The 25,157-nt window shown below is 45.4% G+C and overlaps 1 protein-coding gene across 1 annotated transcript in view; it reads left to right on the top strand.

Moving 5' to 3' along the window:
* SYT6 (synaptotagmin 6) overlaps positions 1-21,745 on the top strand; it is an 843,909-nt gene extending 822,164 nt beyond the window's left edge. Inside the window, exons 6-7 of the mRNA XM_069633389.1 lie at positions 3,504-3,654; positions 19,854-21,745. Coding sequence (XP_069489490.1) covers positions 3,504-3,654; positions 19,854-19,925 — 223 coding nt within the window. The 3' untranslated portion in view covers positions 19,926-21,745. The remainder of the gene's footprint in view (positions 1-3,503; positions 3,655-19,853) is intronic.
* Positions 21,746-25,157: the final 3,412 nt, after the last annotated feature.

The raw sequence follows: 25,157 nt of genomic DNA, 5'->3' as shown, positions 1-25,157 counted from the left end.
ACTGGAAATAAAACATGGGGTTGATTTGCCACTTCACCAGGAGCGAATTTGTGAGCACTTCCTGGTGTATTGTGGTTAGCGCTTAGCAGATCCTTTCTTCCTAGTAAGAATCAATTAGTTTTCGTTGTATACCTATTTTTCATTTAAAGAATCAATTTTCTGAAAGCAGTGGTCTTCAAGGTGGGGGGCAGGCCCCTCTAGGGGGCCCTGAAGGTTATCCGAGGGGTGCCCTGACTCTTTAAAAAGGGATTAAGATGACTGTTTAATATAAAATAAAAGCTGACTTTCTGCTGCTTATATGTTCTATTAAAGCAATCGCTTTAATCATTGTTTAAAGAGCCCACTGGATATCCCTAGGCCCAGCAACAATATTGCTACTCAAGGGGGGCCACAGTGTGAAAATGTTTGAATACCACTGTTTTAAAAACTCACTTTAAAAAGAATAAATGAACAAGTTGCTGCTGTAATCAAAAAGTTTGGCTGTTCAAAATGGATGACTTTGACCAGACTTTGATGCCGAACCTGCTGAACCTAGAGACTTCACTTATAATGCCCCATGAGACAGAAGGCATGCCTGAACTGGCACGAGGCTTGTGCCACATCCTTGTTTGCACTACTGAATAGCCACCAGCAGAAATTAGTGCATGCACACCAGGAAAGCCAACATCACCAGGATACCCCTACACTAAGCCGACCAAACCATCCATTGTGACCTCTCAAAAGAGCTGCTGTCCCATAAGCTGTGTGGATGCTGCAGCAATAAAAAAGAGGGGGGAGAGGGAAGAGGGGAGGGATAATCCTCACCCTGATGCCATTGAAAGAATCTCTTGCGCCTGTCATAAATTACCTGGAGAAAGCGACGTTCTACTTCATGGCATGGTGGCTTCCTATTGTGCAACTTCCAAGCCTTGCAATCGTTGCAGAAGAAGCCTGCACAATATCTTTGTAATAAAACCTGTGCAAAAAAAAACACCTGATCCTGAGATCAGTCGACTACCCAAGTAATGTCTTCCTGCAGGCTTTGGATGCCCTGGCAGAACAAGCATCGGAAAGTGACACATCTATACCAGTCAATTGCATGAGGCAACTAACTGACCCAGCCAACAAAGAAGGGAAGGTGCGGTTAACTGTAGATAATACACAAGTGGACAGAGGACAGCCTCAAGCTCGGCATCCACTCTATATACATCAGAAGAAGGGGCCTTTCCTCCAAGCTCCTGCAGCTCATGGCAGCTCCCACCTAACCATCTGCTCCAGCACAGAGTGACCCGCTGCCAAGCAGCAAACCAAGCCACTGCTAGGGAGATCCTCTGCACCCACTTACTGCACCAGAGAAAAATGAATGTAAGTAAAGTAGGACTTACCTTGCGTGATCCAGCCGTACCAAAAGGAGATGTGGCTAAGCAAGGCAATAGTCTTATTGACAGAGATTTTCCTTCTTTGCTGGAAAGGGGAGTTGTGCGCCAACAGGATTATGGGACTTGTAGTAAACCAATTGTGGTCAATTTTTCTCACTGCTAAATCATGAAGTACAAGCATGACACGTTGAGCCTCTGTACCATTCAGTAGGAGTCAAAGCCATAAACCTTGGTTTGGAGTACGCGCTCTGAAACACTTGTGTACGAGTGCGATAAAATTTCATTTCAAGTTAGAAGTAGTGATGAGTTACTGATAGCTCGGTCTACTCTTTACTAATAACCTGTCAAGGTTCCCCATTTTAAAAATACCATGATGCAGATTAATATGTAACAAGAACCCTCACATGTAACCCTGCAGGTGGCGACACAGAGGAACACAACAAAATACTTATCTTTGTTAATATCTCTAAACACTTTATTCAAAAGTATTTGTTTTCTTTTGTTCATGCTTTTTAAGGTTAAAACTAAATTGGACATGTGTATATATTCGGTATTAGGTTTTGCATTGAACAAACTTATGAGCTAAAACACTTGAAGAAAGTAATTTCAAAACCATCTACGGACTTAAAAAAGGCCTCAAACAAGACACTTAAGAATAATGTGCCATCGGATCTGCTGTTTTTTTTTTTCTGAACTCATGGGTGATTCTCTCCTCTGTGCACGTCTCCATTGGCTTCAAAAGTGCAGCGAAGTCACCGATAGTGGCAGACAGGCACTATAAAGACCACTCACATTACATTACAATACCCACTAGAGTCTTCAATTCAATTTCTGATTAGGATCCAACTTCGCTAAATTGGTGTGGGGGTCCTAGGATAAAAGTAGCGGCTGTGTTTGCCATCTAAATGCAGAAAACAAGTGACAAATGTACACTTTGTGTTTTTCACAATTCAATAATATGGATTATGAGGCCAAGGAATGAGAAAGTACACATACAAATTAGATTGGAAAACATTATACATGGTCTTTCAAGAAATTCAAGACCTCATTTTTATAATGCTAGGTCTGGTGCAGGGGTCTGCAACCTTTGGTAGTCCACATCTTTTGGCCGACAACTTTCCACCAGCCTTAGCCAGAATAGTCAATGGTGAGGGAGTTATAGTGCACACAGCACGGAGAGCCGCATGTTGCAGTCCCCTGGTTTAGTGGGATCCAAAGGAATGAAAATTGAATTGTTTCAATTAAATGCATGGCTTTTCTTTCCGAGATGAGTCATGTCCATATAGGTTTGAGACCGGTTAACAAATGGACAATAATGGACTGCTTCGAATGTAAGCAAGGTTTACGTTCAGTCCATGCTGTATATTGTTAACGCGTGCCAAGAACATGATATGCATGTAAACTGGAGTGATCCCATTAATTAACATTGAATATAATTCCACTGAGGACTTTTCAGGGGAAGGGGATCCCAGTGTGAATGCATAAAATAGGTGCGATGAAGACACAATGGATTTGGTAAATAGCCATACTGTATAACTGTGCATATGTTTAAAAGCATGGTAGTTAATTCTTAAATTAATCACAGTCAGGGAGCCTGTGCTCTGAAACCTCAATATTGGATTTTCTGTAAAATAAATCTGTTTTAAGCATTCCAAATCCCTGCACCCCAGAGTATCATCAATACTAACATAAGAACATGTCTACATGACAAAATAGTGACATGCTTCTTATCATTTACTAAGACCTGCAAAATTCAATGTTAGATTATCGGACTCGGTTCATTTGCTCCAGCTTCATAATTTTCGGGTGAATATCATGTGTTCATAATACCATTTTCGTTCTCTAGCATGGATTTGAACATCCATTTCTTTAAGTGTTTGATGTATGTACCGCTGACCTGTGCATACAAGTATATTGAATTGCATTTGGAATCTCGAGTTTTGCCACATCACTGTAACTAGGATGAGATCGAGATGAATGGGAGCATGTCATTAGCGCAGTACTATACAGTTCGATTCATTTATTTGTACGTATTCACATTACACTGATTGCAATTTGGGCGATGGGGAAATAGTGTTGTTCCCCAGATCCACACAATCCGTATTCTAATGAAGACATTTCTGTATTCTGTCAATTTCTCTCTAGGGTTGGACATAATGAAATCATTGGAGTTTGCCGGGCAGGGAACAATGCTGAAGGCCTAGGAAGAGACCACTGGAACGAGATGCTAGCGTACCCCCGAAAACCCATAGCACATTGGCACTCGCTAGTGGAAGTCAAGAAGTCCTTCAAAGAGGTTAGTGGCCCCTTTTTCTTCCGTCATACATACACATGGGTTGAGATCAGTGCGAGTTGTGGTGCGGTTTTAATGAATACTTGATTTGATGATGTGTGTCTTGCATCATTCTACCTTGCTAAGATCAACATGTAGCCATGTGATGCAGCCGGGGCAAAGAATAGATCACGCTACCATGGACCAGTTACCTGCTAACTCTTCTCGCTGTCCACGTACATTAACATGTTCTATGATGTGAGCGGCCCTTTGGAAATAGTTCTCGTTGGGTGTTGAGTGTTAAGAATTTATTAGGTTGAGCAGACACTATAGAACGTTACACGATGACCAGATCAGGAAGCCCCTTAAAAGGTTGGAGGGCTTGGGTAAATATTCCTTTTAAAATTGCAAGCACATAAACATTCCAAGAAGAAACTACTAAAATTCATGTTTACTTTTTGAGGATGTGTTTGACTTCAAAAAATAATCCACTGTGACCTCTCCCAAACGTTCCTTAGTGTTTATTATCATAAATACGAAGAGGCAGGGCCAAAACGTTCGAATGTAGTAGCGCGCTGCCATACAAGCCAACACTCTATCGTGTTGTAGTTTTTTGTTGTTGGTTTAAAAGGGCCACATTCGTCAATTGCTTTATCAAAGGTGTGAAGGATAGAAGATGAAGGCTGGCATGCCCGTTCAGTCCAGATATCGTTAGTTATACTGTAGTAGTGTGCACCTGTACAGTTCTAAAGGATATTGGAAACTAGATGGACCGTTGCTAGGCATCCGACCGGTCTTAAAGAGCTGCTGGTGATGGAACTGGAGATATGATTGCAGTTAGGTGATTGGGCACACGGGTAGGCATGTCTTCTCCAGGCTTTCTGCTATGCAGAAAAGATTGATTTGCAGAGTCAAAACAAAATATTAGCCATGTCTATTGTTTAATTTTTTTGAAGCATCGTCTTACAGTACTCTGAACCCCTATGCCTCCCTGCTTCTTAAGTACCGTTTGATTTCTAGTTTCTGACACGGCTTTAAATTGGTCGGAAGATCAATCTGCAATAAGAAAAGGGGGGGTCAATTGAGCTGACTCTACTGGTTGTTGAAGCCAAAAGAATGGTTCCCAATATGTTACTGGTCTGCATGGTGTTCTATAAATAACGCACCAAATTCCTTCATTGGTGGGTATATGAGTGAGGTGGGTTAGTGTGAATTTAGGCTTCTACGATTGGTGAGGTAATATTGGAAGACTGCTGCAATTATTGTTGCTTGTTTTGCTTTTTCAAATGTTTTTTGACGTATCCACCTAAAATCAACCTCCAAAGGAAATCTAAACAGTCCCATCTGTTTCTGCTGCTATCATCATTGCTTGCTTTACCTGCAGTGGTGGAGAGGAGGACCTCTCTAAGTTTTGCAAAAGAGCAATACGAGCAACCAACATCACATGACGTGGCCCCACATATGGTTACTCACTATATCAAGAAGACGGGGCCATTACTGACCCTTCTCATTGTGAAATGAGTTTAAACTGAGAGCCTGATGGGAAACCATGCCTACAAATTTAAAATGTCAAAAACATAGTGTCCTATCTTGCTCGTGTATGTGGGCAACTTACAGACACATCTGCAATTCTGTCCACATACTACGTTCCCATAAAGGCATATGCAGGACTTGACCTGGGAACAAGGTGATCGGGTCCTGCCTAATCCACCTCCCTTGACCAACTGTAGAGTTGGTGGTGTGTTGTGCTCGGAAGTCTGATGGTGCCATGACCTGCATCTTCTAAAACCATAAGTACTGTCTTAAGCTTCTGAAATCCTAGGCATGCATTGTGGCAGCATTTGTATGCTGATGGTCATATGGTCATGCAAGGACACATCGCCTCCGGGTTCCTTTGAGACAAACCCAGACTAAACCCAAAAACAAAGGAATAGATCACGCAAATGCAGGAATGCAACCTCTCAAATTAACTTTAGAGGGAATTGACATCCAGGTTGAGGAGCTCTGTGCCAGCATGCAGTTATTTCTTTACTGTGTAAACATAAGTTGGGAGTTCATTGCTGTAACAGACTGGGATTGACGTAGAGAAGTGAACTTATTGACTGTCTTTGAGCTATCCCTCTTTCCTCTCTACGGCCCCTTCAGTTAATCCAGAACAGGGCTGCTTGACTTTGCCTGAAGCCCAGGGACTGTCTCTCTTCAGCCCTAAAATAAATTGATCCAATGGCCCCAGTGGCAGCAAGGATCAAATTCAAGACCCTCTGCATTATCCACAAGGCTGTCTGGGACATGGGGCCACACTATCTCCAACTTTCTCTCCCTACATACTCCCCTGCTAGAGACCTCCACTCCTCTAACTCTAATTCTCTGCTTGTTAAATGCTTCTCCAAGCAGAAAGTGGGGGTCGGTCTCTCTCCTCGGCTGGTGCTTCTCTTCGGAATAGCCTCCCTGACCCTCTGAGACTTGAACCACACCTCCTTAAATTCCAGAAACGTCTGAAAACTCTGTTTTTCTCTACCTCTTTACGGCTTTCCCTTCCTTGCTAATCACCTCACTGCTGCTGAGGCTGGCGGCCTGGTCTTTCATGAATCTCACAGGCTGCCAGGCCCCCCGGCCACTCGGCATCAGCACTCCCCCTCCCCCCCATGTATCCCCCCAGCATTGCCTTACAGGCCCCCTAAATGGTGGCTGTGCATCCCACCTTGGGATTCCTGCGCCCTATGTAAGGAAAGGCATGGCATCAACAGTAAGACGGACACAAGTGACCACAGTTCAAGAGTGTTTAATAAACTTCAAAAGAGGGTGAGATAAACGCCTATCTAATCCTAAATCTACAGATGGAAGCATGCTACGACCATCAAATAATAATGCAGTCCTAGTGGTGCCTTGTCAAAATAATATGACCTATACTAAAAAAAAATAACTATTTCAATCCTTACTGCTAAGCACAAATAGTGTGGGAAATATTGTTATGAAAAATAAATAAGTGTTCAAAAATAATATGTCAGGTGTTCAGGCCATTGGCGGTTCACTCGAGCATAGCACAGTCTCTGGCTTAGTTATCACGAGGTTACAGTTCACTCATCAGCATCAGGGCCTATGGAGCGTAAGCCTCCTTGATTCTCAAAGTCTCTTCAATCAAAGGGCCTGATGCAACCAAATATACCACAAGTTCTTTTTCACTGTAAAGATTTTCACAAGTATCCACATCGGGTGATTCAATATCCACCTGGATCCCCCTCAACCGGACTCAGATCCCTTTAGCATACCGTTCCGCAGAGGCTTACCTCTGCCGGGCTTGAGTTTGGCTTTCACCTTTCACCTTTCACTTTTTACACAATTTTTATAGGTTCTTCCTTTTTGGGTGACTGACGGTTCACCCTTGGTCCCCCTCTGATGGGCTCATATCCCTTCAACAGCATTAGTCTCCCTCAGTCAGGCTCGGACCAATGTATACAACACTTATCGAAGACTTTTGAATGTGCATGGGGTTTGGATTGACCCGTTGCAGGACCACTTTTATTTCACAACTCTCACTCACACCCTTCTGGATGGATAACATCTCGAGAGGATAGCTCAGGGGCAACACCCTCGCCTTGGCAGTAAGATGACTCGGAGCACCACAGGATCGATCTCCGGGTCGGCGGTTAGAAACCTCTGGGTATGAAGTGCCTTATAAATAACCTATCATATCATACCTGACATAGACCTTCAAATGAACACCCACGTGATGGCGGACCACTCTGTCTACGGTATTGTATTTTAGCTTCAAAGTTCATTCACTGAACTGCTGTCTTTATAATCTTCTTCATACAATTTTGCTGCTTGCAACCTTAATTTCCACACAGGCCGGGCTGGTTTCAGTCTTCTCAACTCGGCGGCTGTGGTGCTTTAATGTAGGAGCCAAGGACAGTACCACAGTGGCAACCGCTGCTCTTCGCCTTGACTATCCATGCGGGAGGGCCCCGGGTACCTCCAACACATAATACAGGATTCATTAGCTTCAATTCCGGGTCTAACGCTTTCTCCTTTTGAAGGTTCATTGAAGATGCAGTTTGTCAGTGAAAAGGTCAAGAGTGTTTTCCTCCTTGCAATCTTCTTTAGTCTTGCTGTCTTCCACCTCGTATTAAAATGCCCTCTTGGAACTGCTGCTTACTCGTGTGCTTTGCCTTGCTCAGAGTGTGCTTTCGTGCTCAGCCTTTTATCCGTGTGGGGAAGTGTGATGGAAGTCGGGTGTGTGTAATGATCAGTAATTACCTGACCTTGCCTGACCACTGTATTGGGACATGTCGAGTATACAGGTCTGGTGTTAGTCTGTTTTCGCTCACAGTGAGCTGTCCATGAGAAAGTGTTTGTGTCGACAAAGGGGTGCAGGGTTGAATTCCTAGGTATCCTACAGGGTCGGATGGTAAAGGTGTTACACGACAGGGAAGGGAAAGGGAAAGGTCTCACGGTCTGGTGTCCCACCTCCACTCCCTGAAGACCCCTCATCCAGGTGATCCTCCCACACTGGTCCGCCCTCAGCAACTGGATTCAAAAGTGATGACTGTGTCCTGGCCACCTGGATGACAGATCGTGGGCACTAGCGGGTGAGACACCTTGAGTTTTCTCACACCTAGCACTTAGCCAGTGGCTTCCTCCCCTGTCACGTCCTGGCATTTCCCTCCTTGGCTCTCACCAGCACTTGCCCATACCTTGCTCCCTCCCCTCTCCCCTTTTATTCCCTGCACTTCCCTACACTGCGATTGCATGTCCGAATGTCACAAGGCCTAGTAGGACCACGATTGTATATTTACTTTTTTATCCCATTAATACTTACTTCCCTTGTTCCGTCCCCACCCTGCCTTGTGGTGCTTGGAAAAACCATTTTGTTGTATATGCGCCTAACAAATGCTCAATAAAAAAAAAAGTATTTGGTCACCTTCCATAACATTTGAGTGGTTGATCTGTCATGTATCTGTAAATATTGCTCTTGCTTGCTTGCTTGCTTGCTGCAGGAAGCCGCCACTTGACTTTGGGTGCCCTCTACCCGTATGTAAATGCTTTAGGCTTGCACGCTTTACTAATTTTTTTAACAGGCCAAGTGCATTGGGTGCAGTGTTGGAGTCAACCCTGTATGTAGTGGAATCACGAGGGATTTCTGCAGTGCCCTGGTGAGATTTCTTCAATTAATTAGTCCGCATTTCACAATAACTTTAAGGCAATTTTCTGAACACCCCATAGCACATGGTAGTGTTATATATTTTCTGGCGTTTTGTTCCTATCGGGGCATGCCTTCAATGTTTACAAAAATCTTTGAAGTGTTCGCTAGCTCTTTATTTGGTCCTTGTTGCACTTTGCCAACCACCTGTTGCTACTCTGCCTTCAGCACCTCGGGAGGACCGCTCAGGGGCAACGTGCTCGTCTTGGAAACAAGAAGATGCGGAGCAACACAGGTTCGTTCCCCGGGTCCTCGCTTAGAAACCTCTGGGTATTAAGTGTGTTATAAAGAACCAATTACAATATGGAGGGTCGGCTTGGTGCAATTGCTGGCCTATCCCACTATTTAACACAAGTTATTGCCACTGTTCAAGAGCTCACAAACCAGAATGTGGATATTAGAGTGGTCATTCTGTACTTCACTATAGCTCCTCTGCCATATAATAGGCTGGCTGCTGTGCTTGGAAGTGTACCTGAAGGGTTTCCTCAGGACTTTGAGACTTTCCAAAGCAGATCACGCACAAGATTATCCACCACTCACCAGTAAGAACCATTACCTAACTTGTGTTTTGTTTGTTCTTCATTCTGGGATAGTGCAAAGCTTGGGGGGGGGGTGGGGAGATCCAGTTGTACACATCTGGAGGGAGGCAACTTGCCTCCTTTTTCTGAAGGCTGCTGAAGGATAGCAAGGGATATGCGCGACTTACCTATCCTTCTTTGGATCTGGTCAATGAGTGGGCTTGGTAGCACAGGTTCTGAAACATACAGAAGTCATGGAATGACTTTCACATTCATGCTAGTAATCATGCCAGTGTTTAGATTTTTCTACAGAGAGACCAATAGGCTAGGGAAGTTATGTCTGTAAAGTAAGGTCCTATGTGGCAGTAATGTTTACAGCCATGTACCCACATCCACATGGGTGGGAAATGTGATCATATCAAGTCCAATCTGTCTGCTGATTCAGTCACATTTAGAGCCTTCAACTTGGAAAAGGTTTTTTTTATTAATATCCGGCATAATATCAGTCATAGTATTACTAGAGTTTATGATCACAAAAAGTATATCATTTGTGAAAAGGGCTGCAGCCTGATGCAAAGTGGGAGAATCAAAGCCCAGGATTTAGATGTTTTACAGGATAGCTTGAACGCACGTCCCCAACGCTAGGATGAGTACATGGGGTGGTGGGGGAACAGGGGGCATCCCTGCCTAGTTCCTCTATCCAGATTCAGTAAAGGTGACTGATGCCCATTACCACCACATCAGTCTTTCTTAGATACATTGCAAATGAGCCAGTATTAGTCACATCATAATTGGGCAAAAATCAAACTGAGAATACCTCAGCCAAGAAACGTAAATTACAACTGTCAAATGCCCTTGCGAGAAGCCTAACTAATCCTACAATGTCCAGGGCACGTAGAATATTATTGAATGTCTGCCGGAGACTAATGAAACCAGTCTGATCTGACTGAAAGAGTTTAAGCAACATTGGTATCAGGTGGATGGTGTGAGAAACCTGAAGGTGTCTCACCTGCCACTCCCCAGAAATCTGTCTTCCAGGTGGCCAGGACACAGCCATCGCTATTGGATCCAGTTCCTGGGGGTCTACCAGTGGGGGAGGATCACCTGGATGAGGGGTCTTCGTGGAGTAGAGGTGGGACACCAAAGGTTGAGACATGGTTCCCCCTTCCTTGTAACACCTTTACCCTTTCCTAGGATACTTAGAATCTCTACACTCCCTTTCCCAACACAAACACTCTCTTACATGGTAACTGACAACGAACTAACACCAGAGCCGTTTACTTGACATGCCCCAACAGACGGGTCAGGCAGAGTCAGGCATTTGCCAATAACCAGGCACACCTGACGACCCTTTACCGTCCCCAGAGGGATAAAAGGAAGAGCATGAAAGCACACTTCGAGCAAGGCCGAACGCACGAGGAGGCAGCTGCACAAAACTGACAGTTCAAAAGGATGAGAAAGGTGGTGAGACCTGGAGGGATGACAATGGGGAACTTCCCTTGCCCTTTTCAACTCAGACCTGTGAATCCTCTGAAAGGGGAAATCATAAGACCGGGAGTTACAGCTGGCATGCAGAGCAGCAAATGTCAACGGTGCCCGGGGGCCTCCTGCATTGATAAAGCAGGCAAGGAGGCAAGCTGGCTACTGTGGCACTATCCTTGACTGCAGAGATCAGAGAAGCCAATGGATTCAGGACAGTCTGGGAGTCGGAGGAAGCTGATAACAAACCAAACTGTGTTGAGTCCAAGGTTGCAAGTAGCAAAATTTTAAACGCAAGAAGAGAGAACTTGTGTGTGTGTTTGAACTTTTGGGAAAGCCCTGACAAGGGCCAGGTGCAGAGTGGTCAGGCACCGTAGGAGTGCTCATTCGAAGGACTCTCGCTGGCCCTTTTGTTCTTTTTGTTGAAACTGCGAAGGCCAGAAGGCCCCAGGAAAGTGCAACGTGAAGCATCAGAGTGGTCCTACAAGGGTCAAGTCAAATCCCTTGTACAATCGAAAGTGTCTGACCCATTACCAGGAGAAATCTAGGAGAAGGAAAACCCTGCTTTCCGACAAGGTTGTGAACTGTGGAAAAAGGCAAGTGTAAACCTGACAGAGGAGCGCCAAAAGAAAGTAGGCAGATGGAAAACCCTGCTTTCTGATGAAAATTAGCAACACATGAACTGTGTTAAAGAAAATCCATAGTGAACCTGATGGATGGAGGCCCGAGTTACAAGGAGGACCCAAAACCGGTGGAGGGAGATCCTAGGGGCAAAGAGAAATCGCCCAAAGTGCAAGGCTACCAAAAGGAGGGAACCCGGTCAAGGGTTGCCCACAGTAGAAAGCTATTTAAAAGGACATTTGATATTACAAGATCTATTTTAAAAAATCTGGAGTGAACCTGAAAGACGGACGACCGAGTTGAAAGAGGATCCGAGCTTGGCAGAGGGAGATCCTAGGGGCGAAGAGCAATCACCCAAGGCACAGGAATATCGAAAGAACAATTTTTTTTGTTTGTTTGTTACTGTGAATCAACAAGCCTTCTAAGGCAAGAGACTTTGGCAGGAATTAACCTCAGCCTCTGAAGGTTTTGATATCGTTGAACTTTGAACTTCATGCTAACGAGGACCAGGAGTGTGCTGTTCTCAGAAGTCCAGCCTTGTCCCGTGCTTAAAACGTGGGCAAGGGAGACCCAGCCAAAACCATCCTGACTTATCATTTTGTGAACACTTCTTTCTTTTCTGGTGAACATTATCCCACACTCTTTTTGTAACTTGGTAGTAAGGATTGGCAATCCTTTTTTTTTTTTAATATAGGCCATTTTTATTTGACAAGACACCACTAGGACTGCCTTATTATTTGATGGTCGAGCTTGCTCCCATCTTAGATTTAGGTTTAGATTAGGCGTTTCTCACCCATTGTAAGGTTAAATAAACACCCTTCAACTGTCATCACTTGTCTGTCTTTATTGTTGCCACCATGAGTTCCTTACAATGGTCAACATCTTTGTAAAAACCTTAGCATCCAAGTTCCGAGGAGCAATAGGGTGATCTTGGGTACAATTCTTTGCATCTTTATCTGCCACCGAAGTAACAAAATTGAAGATTTGGCCATAGATCCTGTCTCTGAAACAGATTCCAGAGCTATTAAAAAAGGCGGTCAAGGGGCAAAGGAGTTCTTTTTCTTTTTAAGTTTTTTTTTTTGTCTCCAAAGCCATCCCTGGCCTTATTGGGGAGAGAATTGATCGCCACCTCTACTTCCTGGGTGGACCTCACAATTTCTGGAGTTTAACCCCTGATATGTGCTGGGATCTAGGGCTGCCAGATATGTGCAAACCTATGAGCAATCAACCGGTCCCTCCCTGTACAGGTTTGAGTAGAAGGAGTGCGAATTCATCAATTCATCTTGATGTTTATGAATTCTGGGGTTGGGGGAGACCTTTTTTAATATGTTTGATATAGTTTGCTCCCTTTCTAGCTCTGATTATATGCAAGAGATGCGTCTGCTCCATTTCCCTACCTGATAGTTCACAGGTCTTTATCCGCCTGCTCTGAGAGCAATGTATGCAATTACCCCCAAGATCTGAACGTTTTAAGATCTGAACGTTTTCTTGATACCCTTGGACTTGGAGATCCAGGATTTTATGGGGGGGGGGTTTCTTCAGCTTTGCTTCTTTGAGTATGGCAGCCAAACTCATAATGTCCCTCTCTTACTATGGCTTAGCACATCCCAAAGCATAGATTCCTCGTCTGGATGATTGTGTTGGGCGCGATATGTGGATCTGTTGCTTTATAAATGGTTTCTTCTAAGAGAAGATCCCTTCACAGAATGTCATCTAGTCTCAAACTAAGCTCTAGCCTCTTTCATGCTCTGGAACCCAGATAATGACGTGGTCTGAGATGGTGATGGTGATAGTGATGGGCAATGTTTCAGAATGTTTAACAATTTCTAGCGCTGCTTGTGAAATCAAAAACAGATTCTAGTGTAACTTAGGTCATTAAAAAGAGTCATCTCCATGAGCCTGAGAGGGCCATCAGTTTCATATGGAAGCCAAGCCAACAGAACCAAGTCTCGAATGAGGGTAAGAGTTACCAGGGTGATCGATAATAGCAATGAAATCACCCCTATTAAAGGTTCACCATTAGCAAAGGTACTGTTGTTTTTGGAAAGACATCCACAAAGGAGGAGTTCTGTTCCTCGCATGTTAAATTTCCCAGGAGGAAGGAGGCATTGAATTAACCAACAGCATCAGGGACAGTCTCCAGTCTGTTCTACGGTCTTCGTTTGCACTGAATCACTCCCCTTTCCCATTTGAGACTATGGACCATTTTGAAGAAGGCAGAGAGGATGATGTAAACTCTTTTGTGTTCCTAAGGCTATCTGATCCATGCCTAATAATCTTACGGCTTCATCCTTATAGGTAACCTTGCAGGATGTGTTGTCCCATTAGAAAAAGAACTTCAATGGGATAGACTTGTCGCTTACTCAATTCTTCAGTTGTCTATTCCATATATTGCTTTTTTGGCCAACATGCAAGGGGACAAGTCCTGAAAGAGATGCACTCTGTGTCTCTAAAGGACATTGTGCCTTGTTTTGAAGTTGCTGTAGGAATTTCTTCCTTTATTGTGTGAAAGTGAACCCTAGTTGAGACGTCTTCAACAAGGCCCTTTGCTGTTGAAAGGAACACATGATCTGATGCTTGGTCAAGCTGGATAGGTATGTGCTTGGGGTACGCAGTATATTCTGCAGTCATTCCCCCACATATTTATCTAGTTGGTCAAAAGCTATAAAAGGCGGAACACCACATATTTTTATATTATCGCGCATGGAGCAGTTTTCTGCATCATCATGCACATCTTGGGGCGTGGCTGTCCTGTCACGGAGTTTCATCGCTTTGATGTCGAGTCGGGCCCGATCATTAGCTAATACAGCATGGAGAGTTTGTGTCCACACTCCTGGACCTGCATGTTTTTGGTGATGTCCCTCAAGTTCGTGGCTCGATCAGACCTTAATGACGCAATGTCTTGGTGCAGGTCGTGTATGAAGGATTCTAGGTTTGATCTGGTGGAGGGTAAGGCTCCTGACTGTTGAGGACAGAGAGGTTGGTTAGGCTTGCTGAGACCAAGCTGGGTTCTCCTCAGCGGGCCTGGCCGTTTGCTCTACATGGCCTTAATGTTGTGGTCCAATCTTTAACATCAGCACAAATGTTTTCAGTTGGTGCCCTGGCATATATTGCCCACTAGTCCACAAAGCTTGATATGTTGCAGTCAAGAAGAGGAACTTAGACGGAATAATGCCCATGGAACTTAGGGTGCCGGATCATTTAGTGAGATGTTTTGCAGGACTGTGTCTTTTTATTCCAATTTCTTTGGAAAGTTGTGCTTTTTAAGGCATTGTTTTGATCCTGCTGCTACACTGGTGCTGATTAGGTGGGCACTGCAGGCACGGGTGTGATAATAATAATGATAATTTAGCATTTATATAGCGCTACGAACCCGCGGGTATCTGAGTGCTGCTTATTATTACCCACGGTGTGTGGTGCTCATTTATCGAACTCGGGAGGATGAAAGGCTGAGTTTGGCCCTGCCAGGATTCGAACCTGCGTCAGCAAGCTCTGCACAGATGTCAAAGCGAGCGCTTTACTCGCTCTGGTATCGAACCGGCTGTAGTGGTGTGATGAGTAGTGGGTTGGTAATAAAGCAATCTGTTTGGTACTAGATAGTCCCACTGTCTCTTTTCAAGCTTTCGTTCATTAATATATACTTATACTCCAATTCTTCATACGTTTAAAAGGTGTCTCTAATCGAACCGGACTTTCGCAGAAATACATATTCACCTCAAATCACATTTGATCCCAAACACTTTTTTCAACTTGTAAGCTATTATTAAGACAGTTTTCCGGCATATTGCCTTAAAAATGGGCTGAGATCCAGGCAATGTATGGAGCTTCATTTGAATGAACTTAGCATCTCATTACTCAACGCAGAAGAGCCGAGAGGCCTGTCTGGACTGGCGGCTGCACTCCTATTATGCAAGGAAGTGGCGCCCTGAGATCTGAGTTCTTCCCAGAGACCAGGCTGTTGTCCTTGCAAGAATGAGCACTGATCGTTCAGTGTCGGCCTCCGGCGTAATCCAGCCCTTTGTCATCCAGGCCAGGTTTTGCTTTTTAGAGAATGCCTTTATCGCCAGCATTGGGAGGCCGCTGTGAATGTGGGACCATAGACAATTGTGTACTTGTGAGCAGACGTCTGGGTTACTGAAATAAAAGCAGAAGCGGGTGTATTATCCTGAGGGTGAGATGTGCAACAGGCAACGAAATACATCCCGTTACCAGGTTTTCATTGCTATTTCGTTGACGCTGTCGAAAGGATAGCTCAGGGGCAACACGTTTGCCTTGGAAGCAGACCACGCAGAGCACCTCAGGTTCGAATCCCGGTCCCGCACTGGTCTCCGGTATTAAGCATGTTATAAAAGATTGTCTGCCTACCAGGGGTGTTGTTAGGTATGGAAAAGACCCGGGGCTACAACCCCCTAACCCCCCACCTAGCAACGCCTCTGATGCCTACATTTGAAGAACGGGTTCTGGCAGCCATAATGCCGGCAACGGGGGTACCCGTGGTCCTTAATGGTCCCCTTCCACGAAAGAGCCTCTGTGACCAGGTGGAACGGTGGAAGAAGCTAGCCAACCATTCCCAGGCCTCCCAGCTATTCAAGGGCCCAGCCATCCCGTCCGCCCCCTCAAACCACCCCACTGTCCTCAATCCATGCACATTTTCTAAACCCACCACAACTTTGGTGCTTGGTAAACCTCCCTGACGATGCAATCACAAGACTGAATTAATGCCTCAAATTGATGAGCACTAATGAGAGTGAAATGTGTATGTGGCTGTCTGCAACCTTGAGAGCTGTCTCCGTTTGGGTTCATTAGGCTAGGTATACGATTGTGTTGCATTAAAAGATTGGGCCTCATTACGACCCTGCCGGTCTGGTATCAATGGTCACCGGCACCGTTGTTATCAGACCGGCAGAGTACAAGTCTGCGAGCAGATGCCTTTCCGCCCGCCAGGTCTGACTTTGACGGAAGCACTGACAATGTTGCACACAGCGCCGGTGCTTCTGTCCTCCCCATTCCCATTGATTGCTATGGGACTTGAATGGGAATGGGGAGTTACTTTTTTCCGGCGCCTGGCTTCTGGGAGCGCCGCGGCTGTAATGCCCCAGTAATTCCCCAAAGCCAGGTGCCAGGGAAAAACACAACTCCGGCGGCAGCCGTGCCATTTTTACCGGCATGGCTACCGCCAGAGTCGCAATGAGGCCCAGTGACTCAACTGAAATGGAGCAAAAAAGAAAGGTTGGGAGCTAGCGTGCATACCCACAATGCATTGCTCGGAGGTTTTGAACTGAAGGCAAACCTCCATCGATGGCTACTAAGTGGTGCTGTGGCATGTGGCTGTTAGATCAAATGGGTGATTATTCAGTCACCCTATAAAGGTTTGCATGGGTGGCACGGGGGAGGGGCTGGAGGGGTGGCTTCAGATGTCACTGTTTTGGCTGTGGTTAACTATTGTCTCCTGTGAGTTAGGGTCTTTATAGGCTATGTAGTCATGGAGTGAAGGTCTATTAAGTGGGGGTAGATTTCGTTCTGGGATAAGTAGGCATGTGATGAGATCTGTCTATTCCCAGAAGAGCGTGGAATGGTTTGGCAGTTCAGGACTGCCAAGTCAAGATGCTTTCTACCATGGAAGCCTTCAACAGGATTCTGTTATTTTGCATGCTGGAGATAATAACGTTACATCTCCCACAATGCTCCCATACTGGTCTGCTGCAAGATCTGAAATCAATATAGCACACTCATCACTACAGCTCCCACAATGCCTTGTGCTGGCATAATGGAAGACCTGGAACATAATCCGGCACATTTCAGCATGCATTTGCCTCAGTGCACAGTGCTGCTCTCTTGGGAATCCTTCCAGGTGTTTTTAGGTGTACTGTGTCTTCCGCATCAATCCCAACCACCACTGTTTCGAAAGAAGTCTCTGCATATTATCAAAAGGGGATGCCATTTGGATTCTATGTGGAGATGTATCCATCCAAAATAACTAGCAAAAAGATGTTCAAAATGAGACTTTTTATCGTCGTTGCTATGTCACACCCTTTTAATGTCCTCAAAATCCTGTCATTCAATAGAGTGTTGTCGATTGTTTTGGGTTGTGAGTATCCTCGTTGCAAACCCCTTTCTTGCAATGGTTCTCTCTGCACAAGCTCTGAATGCCCCCCTAAACCTCTTGCACCCATTTTGACTTGGAACTCTGTGAAGCTCATGAAACCTTCCAGGACCCACATTTCCCGCAAAGCAGGCAAGATTTCCAAGATGGTAAGAGCATGCACTTAGTCTGAATTCCCTAACGTCTGCGGGTCCCCCTCCGCGTTCCTCGGTGTAAGACTTATGCTTTGGGCTGGTCTTGGCTCATCAATTGTTTGCTGCAGATGTTAAGCACTATTTAGATAGTGCTTTTACTTTGTGGGTGAGTCACAGCACATAGAGAGTGAAGCCGGTTGCTCTTCTTGCCACCATGAATGTTTGTAAATTGAAGAAGGATCATATTGCTGGAGGTGCAATAGTGGACATTTTAGAAATACTAATCCAACTTCAATGTTTATGCACGAGGTTAGAGTAGAGTTGTACTCATCAATTAGCTTAACAACCTGTTTGAAGATTTGGTTCTTATTGTAGGCTTTGTTTCATCCGAATGGTAAGGGGAACAATTTGCTCGCAGACTTCTGGATGTAAACTTTATGAAAGGACTTGGCCTTTTTTGCAACCATTGCCACGTCATCCGAAAAAGGACATAGTCCCTTTTCTATTTTAATGGCAGCCATTTATTTGGACATTTATTTCATTACGTCAGAATAAAAAAAAATTTAAAAAAATCTATCCACACCCTGTGAAATCCCGGTTTGCGAATAGCTTTCACTCCCCGGCAGTGGGGCGGACGGACATGGGATACAATGGCTACAAAGCTCGGGCTGGTGGGCCATTAAATCCCATGTCCGCCCGTCGGCGGGATGTGAAAGTTACATTCAGAAATCCATCTTGGAGGTGAAAAAGGCAGTATTTCAGAGTTATTCCCTTTATGCATCATAAGATGTGATTAGTCAATAACCTGTGTGGTTGTTATTTTGGTGTTGTTTCTGTGTCGAAACCAAGCCTGTAAGTCATGTAATTGACTGGTGTGTGTGTGTGTGGTGTATGTTGGTAATTACATGCCTATGATTTTCTCGATGACTATCTCAAGGAAGGAAAGGTTAATGATTGGTTGGGAATTTGCTAGGTAGTCTAATTTTCTTTAATTTATTTATTTTTTATTTTAGTGGCGTATGTACTAATCCTGTTTTGAGTGATATGGGAAGGTCCCTTATGAGAGAGATGGCAGAGTCCTTGGCCCTTATTTGGTTTGAAGATGATGGTGGGTAGAAACCCATCCTCCTATGTGTCAGGGTTTGTGGGTTCCTCAGTGTTAGTGGACCTGAAATTTGAACATTGAGGTAGGGTCGTGGAGTGGGGGAGCTGCTGGAGGTGGGGTGAGGTACTGAAAGGTGGTGTTGAGAATGTGCATTCTGATTTCCGAGTTCCTCTCAATGAGAAGTTATGATGTCGCTTTTCTCCACTGATTGCGGATTTAGGGTCTCTGAGAGGTGAGATGTGGCAGTGCTTTACAGCTTAGAAGTTCTTTGTTAGATGATAATCATGTATATTACATTAAGAAGATTGCATTTTTTTAGTGCCAAACACATTTGCCATTACAAAAACTTTTGTCCAGATTTCAATTCCTAGCTAAAAGTGCCAGAAATGTAATGTGATTTTAGGGAAAATTAAATTTGCCAGTCCTTAGTTACAACAGAAGGCTTTTTGTTTTCTTTCTATCTTTTCGGGGTATTTATATTCCTACTCGGTTGGGTGCAGGATGTTCAGTCTGCGTGTTTGTGGGTGTGTTTGTGGAAGAAGTGGTATGTTTGAGAGGGACTTTTATGCAGTTAGCCACAAGCGTACTGAAAGGCTGAATGTATTATAGTAACGCTAGATATTGGGTCCATATCTCTTGTTTTATTAAGTGATCAATAGATAAATCAATAGAATTGACTAAAGGGACCTCATTAGTGTCATTGAGCACTGGTGCCAAACTGACATCTTTTATGTGTGCAATTTTGAGTCCAAGAAAGTATCACCCTCCTATTCACGGAGCTTACTCAATTGTGTTTGAATAATCACGTATGCCATTTATTTGGCATCACTTTGATCATAAACATCAGTTTTCCTATTCTCTCCTACTACCATGGATCCTGAATTGACAATTGCTAGCCATGAAAGTTGGGGGTATTTATTTAGTCTTGTTTGATCGACTCTTCATTGGTCTTGTCGTCGATAAGATCCTTATGATTGATGTTCTAGATTGAAGGAGGCATTGCTGACTGCCAAATCATTTAATCACAATATAACTGTGTTCTCTTTCTACCGTATCTTTGCAGTGGCATGGGAGAGCAGCAAGCTTTGATAGTCAAGGTTCTTGTCCGTCTCCGAAACCACCACCAACACCATGAACTCCTTCTCCTTGGAAGTCAAAAGGGACTGGATATTCTTTTGCACTGGTTCAACAGTTGGGGGAATGAAATGCCGCTTTGCAGGAGCATTACACGATTCTCAGCAGCAAGTCAAATCCCTTTGGATTGAAATTGATTTTTCTTTCCTTTCTCTAGAGCAATTGAGGAACTAGAATATGTAAGATATTTGTTTTATTGGTCTGTTTGGTCTTTGTCTCATGACAAATCTATTAATTTCTGTTCCAACATGAGACTGCTAGCAAAAGTAGCCAGAAGATTATGACCTATTGAGATGATCTGTTGAGCTCCATCCTCTTGCAGTCGAATATATTTGCCATGGTTGAGTCAAATGAAGTACATTCTTGTTAATTTTATGTGTTAAGAAATACCGTATTCTACTGTTATAATTCTACTGTTGCTGATTATTTCCACGTCCACGGTACCTCCAAATGTTTTCATTTGACTTTCTTGGGACAACCAAATTACTTTTGGAGACAAATGGATTAAGAACATTTTGGAAGTTGCTCAAATGTCTGAGTAAGTCTACGCGTGTCATATATGGTCCTATAGTCTATTGTTTATCTTTCAAACCTTCAATTTAAGTGTAACCCATGTGCAAGCAACAAAACGTTTGCTCCAGTTTTTCATGAAATTGTCATTATCGTTGGTCAACATTCAGCACAACCGTAAAACTGACGGTCTTCTATAAATATGGCTTGGAAGCCTTGAGTAAAACAGCAAATCGCAAACATAAGACATCCAGATTTTGCTCAAATCAAACTTAAGTCAAATCGATGATGAGCATATCAATTTGAAAACAGAATACGCTAAAACATTTTGAAATGGCGCACCTTTGGAGAAGGATGCAAAAGCTACTGCTAATGTTGTTAACCAATATCATCGACCTATGGCACAGAATGCCTCCTATTACTAAATAATGTTATTTAAAAACATGTCTGTGATTGTAAACTGGCTCTTTGGACACTGAGTAGACCAGTTCTGCAGTGGAATAGATGGTGATTTTCAAAGTAGGTGGTCTTTCTTGTCCCTCGCCATGAACATCACTTGTCGGCACTAAAGGTAATTTTAGCCCAACCTTAAAACAAAATGTTTTCATTATTTTGTTCACTTCTGCTTCGTTGTTTTAGTAGTGTATTGTTGTTTTTGTAGTTTATAGGAAGCAGAAAATTTGTTTAGGATGTTAAAAAAATGTGCTTGTATGGAAAGGGTGTTGCTGTACTGGCAAGCTAACAAGAAATATGATATACCTATGGGCATCTATTAATGGGTTTCCCAAGCTATTGCTGAGCTTATGTATTATTGAGAACAAGCATTGCCATTTATGAAAAATTGAAAAATACAATGGTTTTTAATGCCAGATTAGGTACTAGAAATTCAATTAGAACGGCCTTGTAAATACCCTTCAAGGGTCACTGTGGCCTACCAATGACATCAAGGAAAATTATTTCATCTCCTTAAGACCCATGTTTAAGGTCTGTCGATTTAATTATTTAATTTATAATTGCAAAGTCTATTTTGTGTGCCAGTTCAGTAAAAAGCACCATTGTGGAAGAGATTGGTCTGCAGCAGAATGCCAGATAACACATGGACAGATTGATGCTGTACAGTTTATTGGTTTGTTTTTCTATCACTGGAAAGGCTGCCTCTGCGAGATAACAATGTTGCTAAGTTGTGCTCTTTTGTGCATCATGATGGCATATGTTGAAAGAGAGAAAGTTGTTTTATCCTTTTGGAGAAAATATTAACTTTTTAATACCTTTCAGCTTGAACTTTCATTAAATAAATACAATGTGATGTACTGTTGTTTGTACGTTGATGGCTATACTCTGACTTATCCTTGAGACAATAACATCTGGTGTTGCGTTGTCCTCTGCGCCACTACTGTGCTATTAACACTAATGTTAATCATTCATTTTTTCAAAATGTTTTGAATTGTTTTTTTATTGCTGTGCAAAAAGAAATAGAGGATGGAGCGATGAGCATGTTAAACACTTTGTTTTGAATTAAAGCAATTGAGTTATTTTCCTAATATCTGATTCTGCACAGAGAATTGAAAATAAAAAGGGTTTATTCTCAGGCATGGAGGGTATATCGTCATGGCTTCCTTGGACTCCTCCAGAGTCGTCCTCCATGTCTACCTTAATGGCACTGTCCTGGTCCAAGGTCCTCAGGCCAGTCTCCTCCTCTTCAATAGGAGGTTCCCTCGCCTCATCAACTTCCTTTCATCTCCGGCTGTCCCTTCCTCTCATTCCTTGGATACTTTGCCCACTCCACCCTCCTCCTCTGCCCCACTTCAGGCTACCTCTTCTCCTCCGCAGGGCGTACCTCTGATTTGTACCCCTACCCGGAAGGTCTTTAAGGCTGGCAACCTTCTTCATCTTGCCACTCTCAACTCCTGCTCTGCCGTCAAACACTCCCCTGACATCTGCCACCTCTTGGAAGAACTTGACCTTGATGTCTTCGGTCGTACTTAATGGTTCACGGCCAGCTCTGTCATGAGCTTTGACGCGCTGCTCCCTGTTGGCTACAAGATCCTCTTCGCACCCAGATCCACCCGGCCCGGAGGCAGTGTAGCCCTGATCTTTCCTGAGTGTATTTCTGCCACTATCATTCCCACACAGACCTACTCCTCTTTCAAATGCCTTGTCTGCAGGCTCTCTCTCTCGCCTAGCCACTCTTACTGTTGCTACTCTATACCGGCCCCCTGGCCAAATCACCTCTTTTCTATCCGAGTGGGCGGACCTCTCCTCCTCTCTCCAGGCCTCTACCACTCAACTCCTCTTCCTTGGTGACCTCAACATCCACCTTGATTCTCCCTGTCCCTCATCTTTGCTTTTTCACGACCTCTGCGATTCCCTCGCTCTCTCTATACTCCCTTCTGGCCCGATGCACTCTGCAGATCACACACGTGCAGGCCGATTCATGTAATTCCTCACAAAAGTGTTGCACGCGGCTGGCGCACAGCGTGCCCGTGCGAATGTCTGCGCCAGCCGCGTGCGATAAAATCAATTTCCGCGCACAGCGTATTCATGGATTCTCACCTCCAAAAGCAGACGTGGCGCAGAGTGGCGCAGCGACCCTGCAGCAGCGCCAGTTACACCCCCAAGAACGCCCTCGCGCAAGGAAAAGCCATCAAGATCGCAAAACCATCGCAAAGGGCTGCGCCAACACTGTACCAGTTTACCGGACTGGCAAACAGCAAACGCAAAGCGGGGAACGCGTATTACGGGTGTCGGGAACACGCGTGCGCGAGAAGATTCACACGCGATCGGGCCTGGGGGAGCCTGTGCGTGTATTTCAGGGGTGCGCAAGAAGTTCTACACGCGAATGGCCTGGGTGCGTGTATTTCAGGGGTGCGCGAGAAGTTCCACACGCGATTGCCATGGGCGCGTGTATTTCAGGGGTGCGCGAGAAGTTCCACACGCGATTGGCCTGGGCGCGTGTATTTCAGGGGTGCGCGAGAAGTTCCACAGGTGATTGGTCTGGGCGCGTGTATTTCAGGGGTGCGCGAGAAGTTTCACACGCGATTGGCCTGGGCGCGTGTATTTCAGAGGTGCGCGAGAAGTTTCACACGCGATTGGGCTGCGTGCGGGTATTTCAGGGGTGCGCGAGAAGTTCCAAACGCGATTGCCCTGGGCGGGTGTATTCCAGGGGTGCGCGAGAAGTTCCACACGCGATTGACCTGGGCGCGTGTATCTCAGGGGTGCGCGAGAAGTTTCACACGCGATTGGCCTGGGCGCATGTATTTTAGAGGTGCGCGAGAAGTTTCACACGCGATTGGGCTGCGTGTGGGTATTTCAGGGGTGCGCGGGAAGTTTCACACGCGATTGGGCTGCGTGCGGGTATTTCAGGGGTGCGCGAAAAGTTCCACACGCGATTGGCCTGGGCGCGTGTATCTCAGGGGTGCGCGATAAGTTCCACACGCGATTGGCCTGGGCGCGTGTATTTCCGAGGTGCGCGAGAAGTTCCACACGCGATTGGCCTGGGGGAGCGTGTGCGTGTATTTCAGAGGTGCGAGAGAAGTTCCACACGCGATTGGCCTGGGCACGTGTATATCAGGCGTGCGCGAGAAGTTCCACACGCGATTGGCCTGGGCGCGTGTATTTCAGGGGTGCGCGAGAAGTTCCACACGCGATTGGCCTGGGCGCGTGTATTTCAGGGGTGCGCGAGAAGTTTCACACGCGATTGGCCTGGGCGCGTGTATTTCAGAGGTGCGCGAGAAGTTTCACATGCGATTGGGCTGCGTGCGGGTATTTCAGGGGTACGCGGGAAGTTTCACACGCGATTGGCCTGGGCGCGTGTATTTCAGAGGTGCGCGAGAAGTTTCACATGCGATTGGGCTGCGTGCGGGTATTTCAGAGGTGCGTGAGAAGTTCCACACGCGATTGGCCTGGGCGCGTGTATTTCAGAGGTGCGCGAGAAGTTTCACACGCGATTGGGCTGCGTGCGGGTATTTCAGGGGTGCGCGAGAAGTTCCAAACGCGATTGCCCTGGGCGGGTGTATTCCAGGGGTGCGCGAGAAGTTCCACACGCGATTGACCTGGGCGCGTGTATCTCAGGGGTGCGCGAGAAGTTTCACACGCGATTGGCCTGGGCGCATGTATTTTAGAGGTGCGCGAGAAGTTTCACACGCGATTGGGCTGCGTGTGGGTATTTCAGGGGTGCGCGGGAAGTTTCACACGCGATTGGACTGCGTGCGGGTATTTCAGGGGTGCGCAAAAAGTTCCACATGCGATTGGCCTGGGCGCGTGTATCTCAGGGGTGCGCGAGAAGTTCCACACGCGATTGGCCTGGGCGCGTGTATTTCCGAGGTGCGCGAGAAGTTCCACACGCGATTGGCCTGGGGGAGCGTGTGCGTGTATTTCAGAGGTGCGAGAGAAGTTCCACACGCGATTGGCCTGGGCGCATGTATATCAGGCGTGCGCGAGAAGTTCCACACGCGATTGGCCTGGGCGCGTGTATTTCAGGGGTGCGCGAGAAGTTCCACACGCGATTGGCCTGGGCGCGTGTATTTCAGGGGTGCGCGAGAAGTTTCACACGCGATTGGCCTGGGCGCGTGTATTTCAGAGGTGCGCGAGAAGTTTCACATGCGATTGGGCTGCGTGCGGGTATTTCAGGGGTACGCGGGAAGTTTCACACGCGATTGGCCTGGGCGCGTGTATTTCAGAGGTGCGCGAGAAGTTTCACATGCGATTGGGCTGCGTGCGGGTA

The sequence above is a fragment of the Ambystoma mexicanum genome, chromosome 13, assembly GCF_040938575.1.
Source record: "Ambystoma mexicanum isolate Mex_15411 chromosome 13, UKY_AmexF1_1, whole genome shotgun sequence".
Taxonomy (NCBI): Eukaryota; Metazoa; Chordata; class Amphibia; order Caudata; family Ambystomatidae; genus Ambystoma; species Ambystoma mexicanum.
The sequence above is the reverse complement of the archived record's forward strand: the minus strand, read 5'-3'. Positions and strand labels throughout refer to the sequence as shown.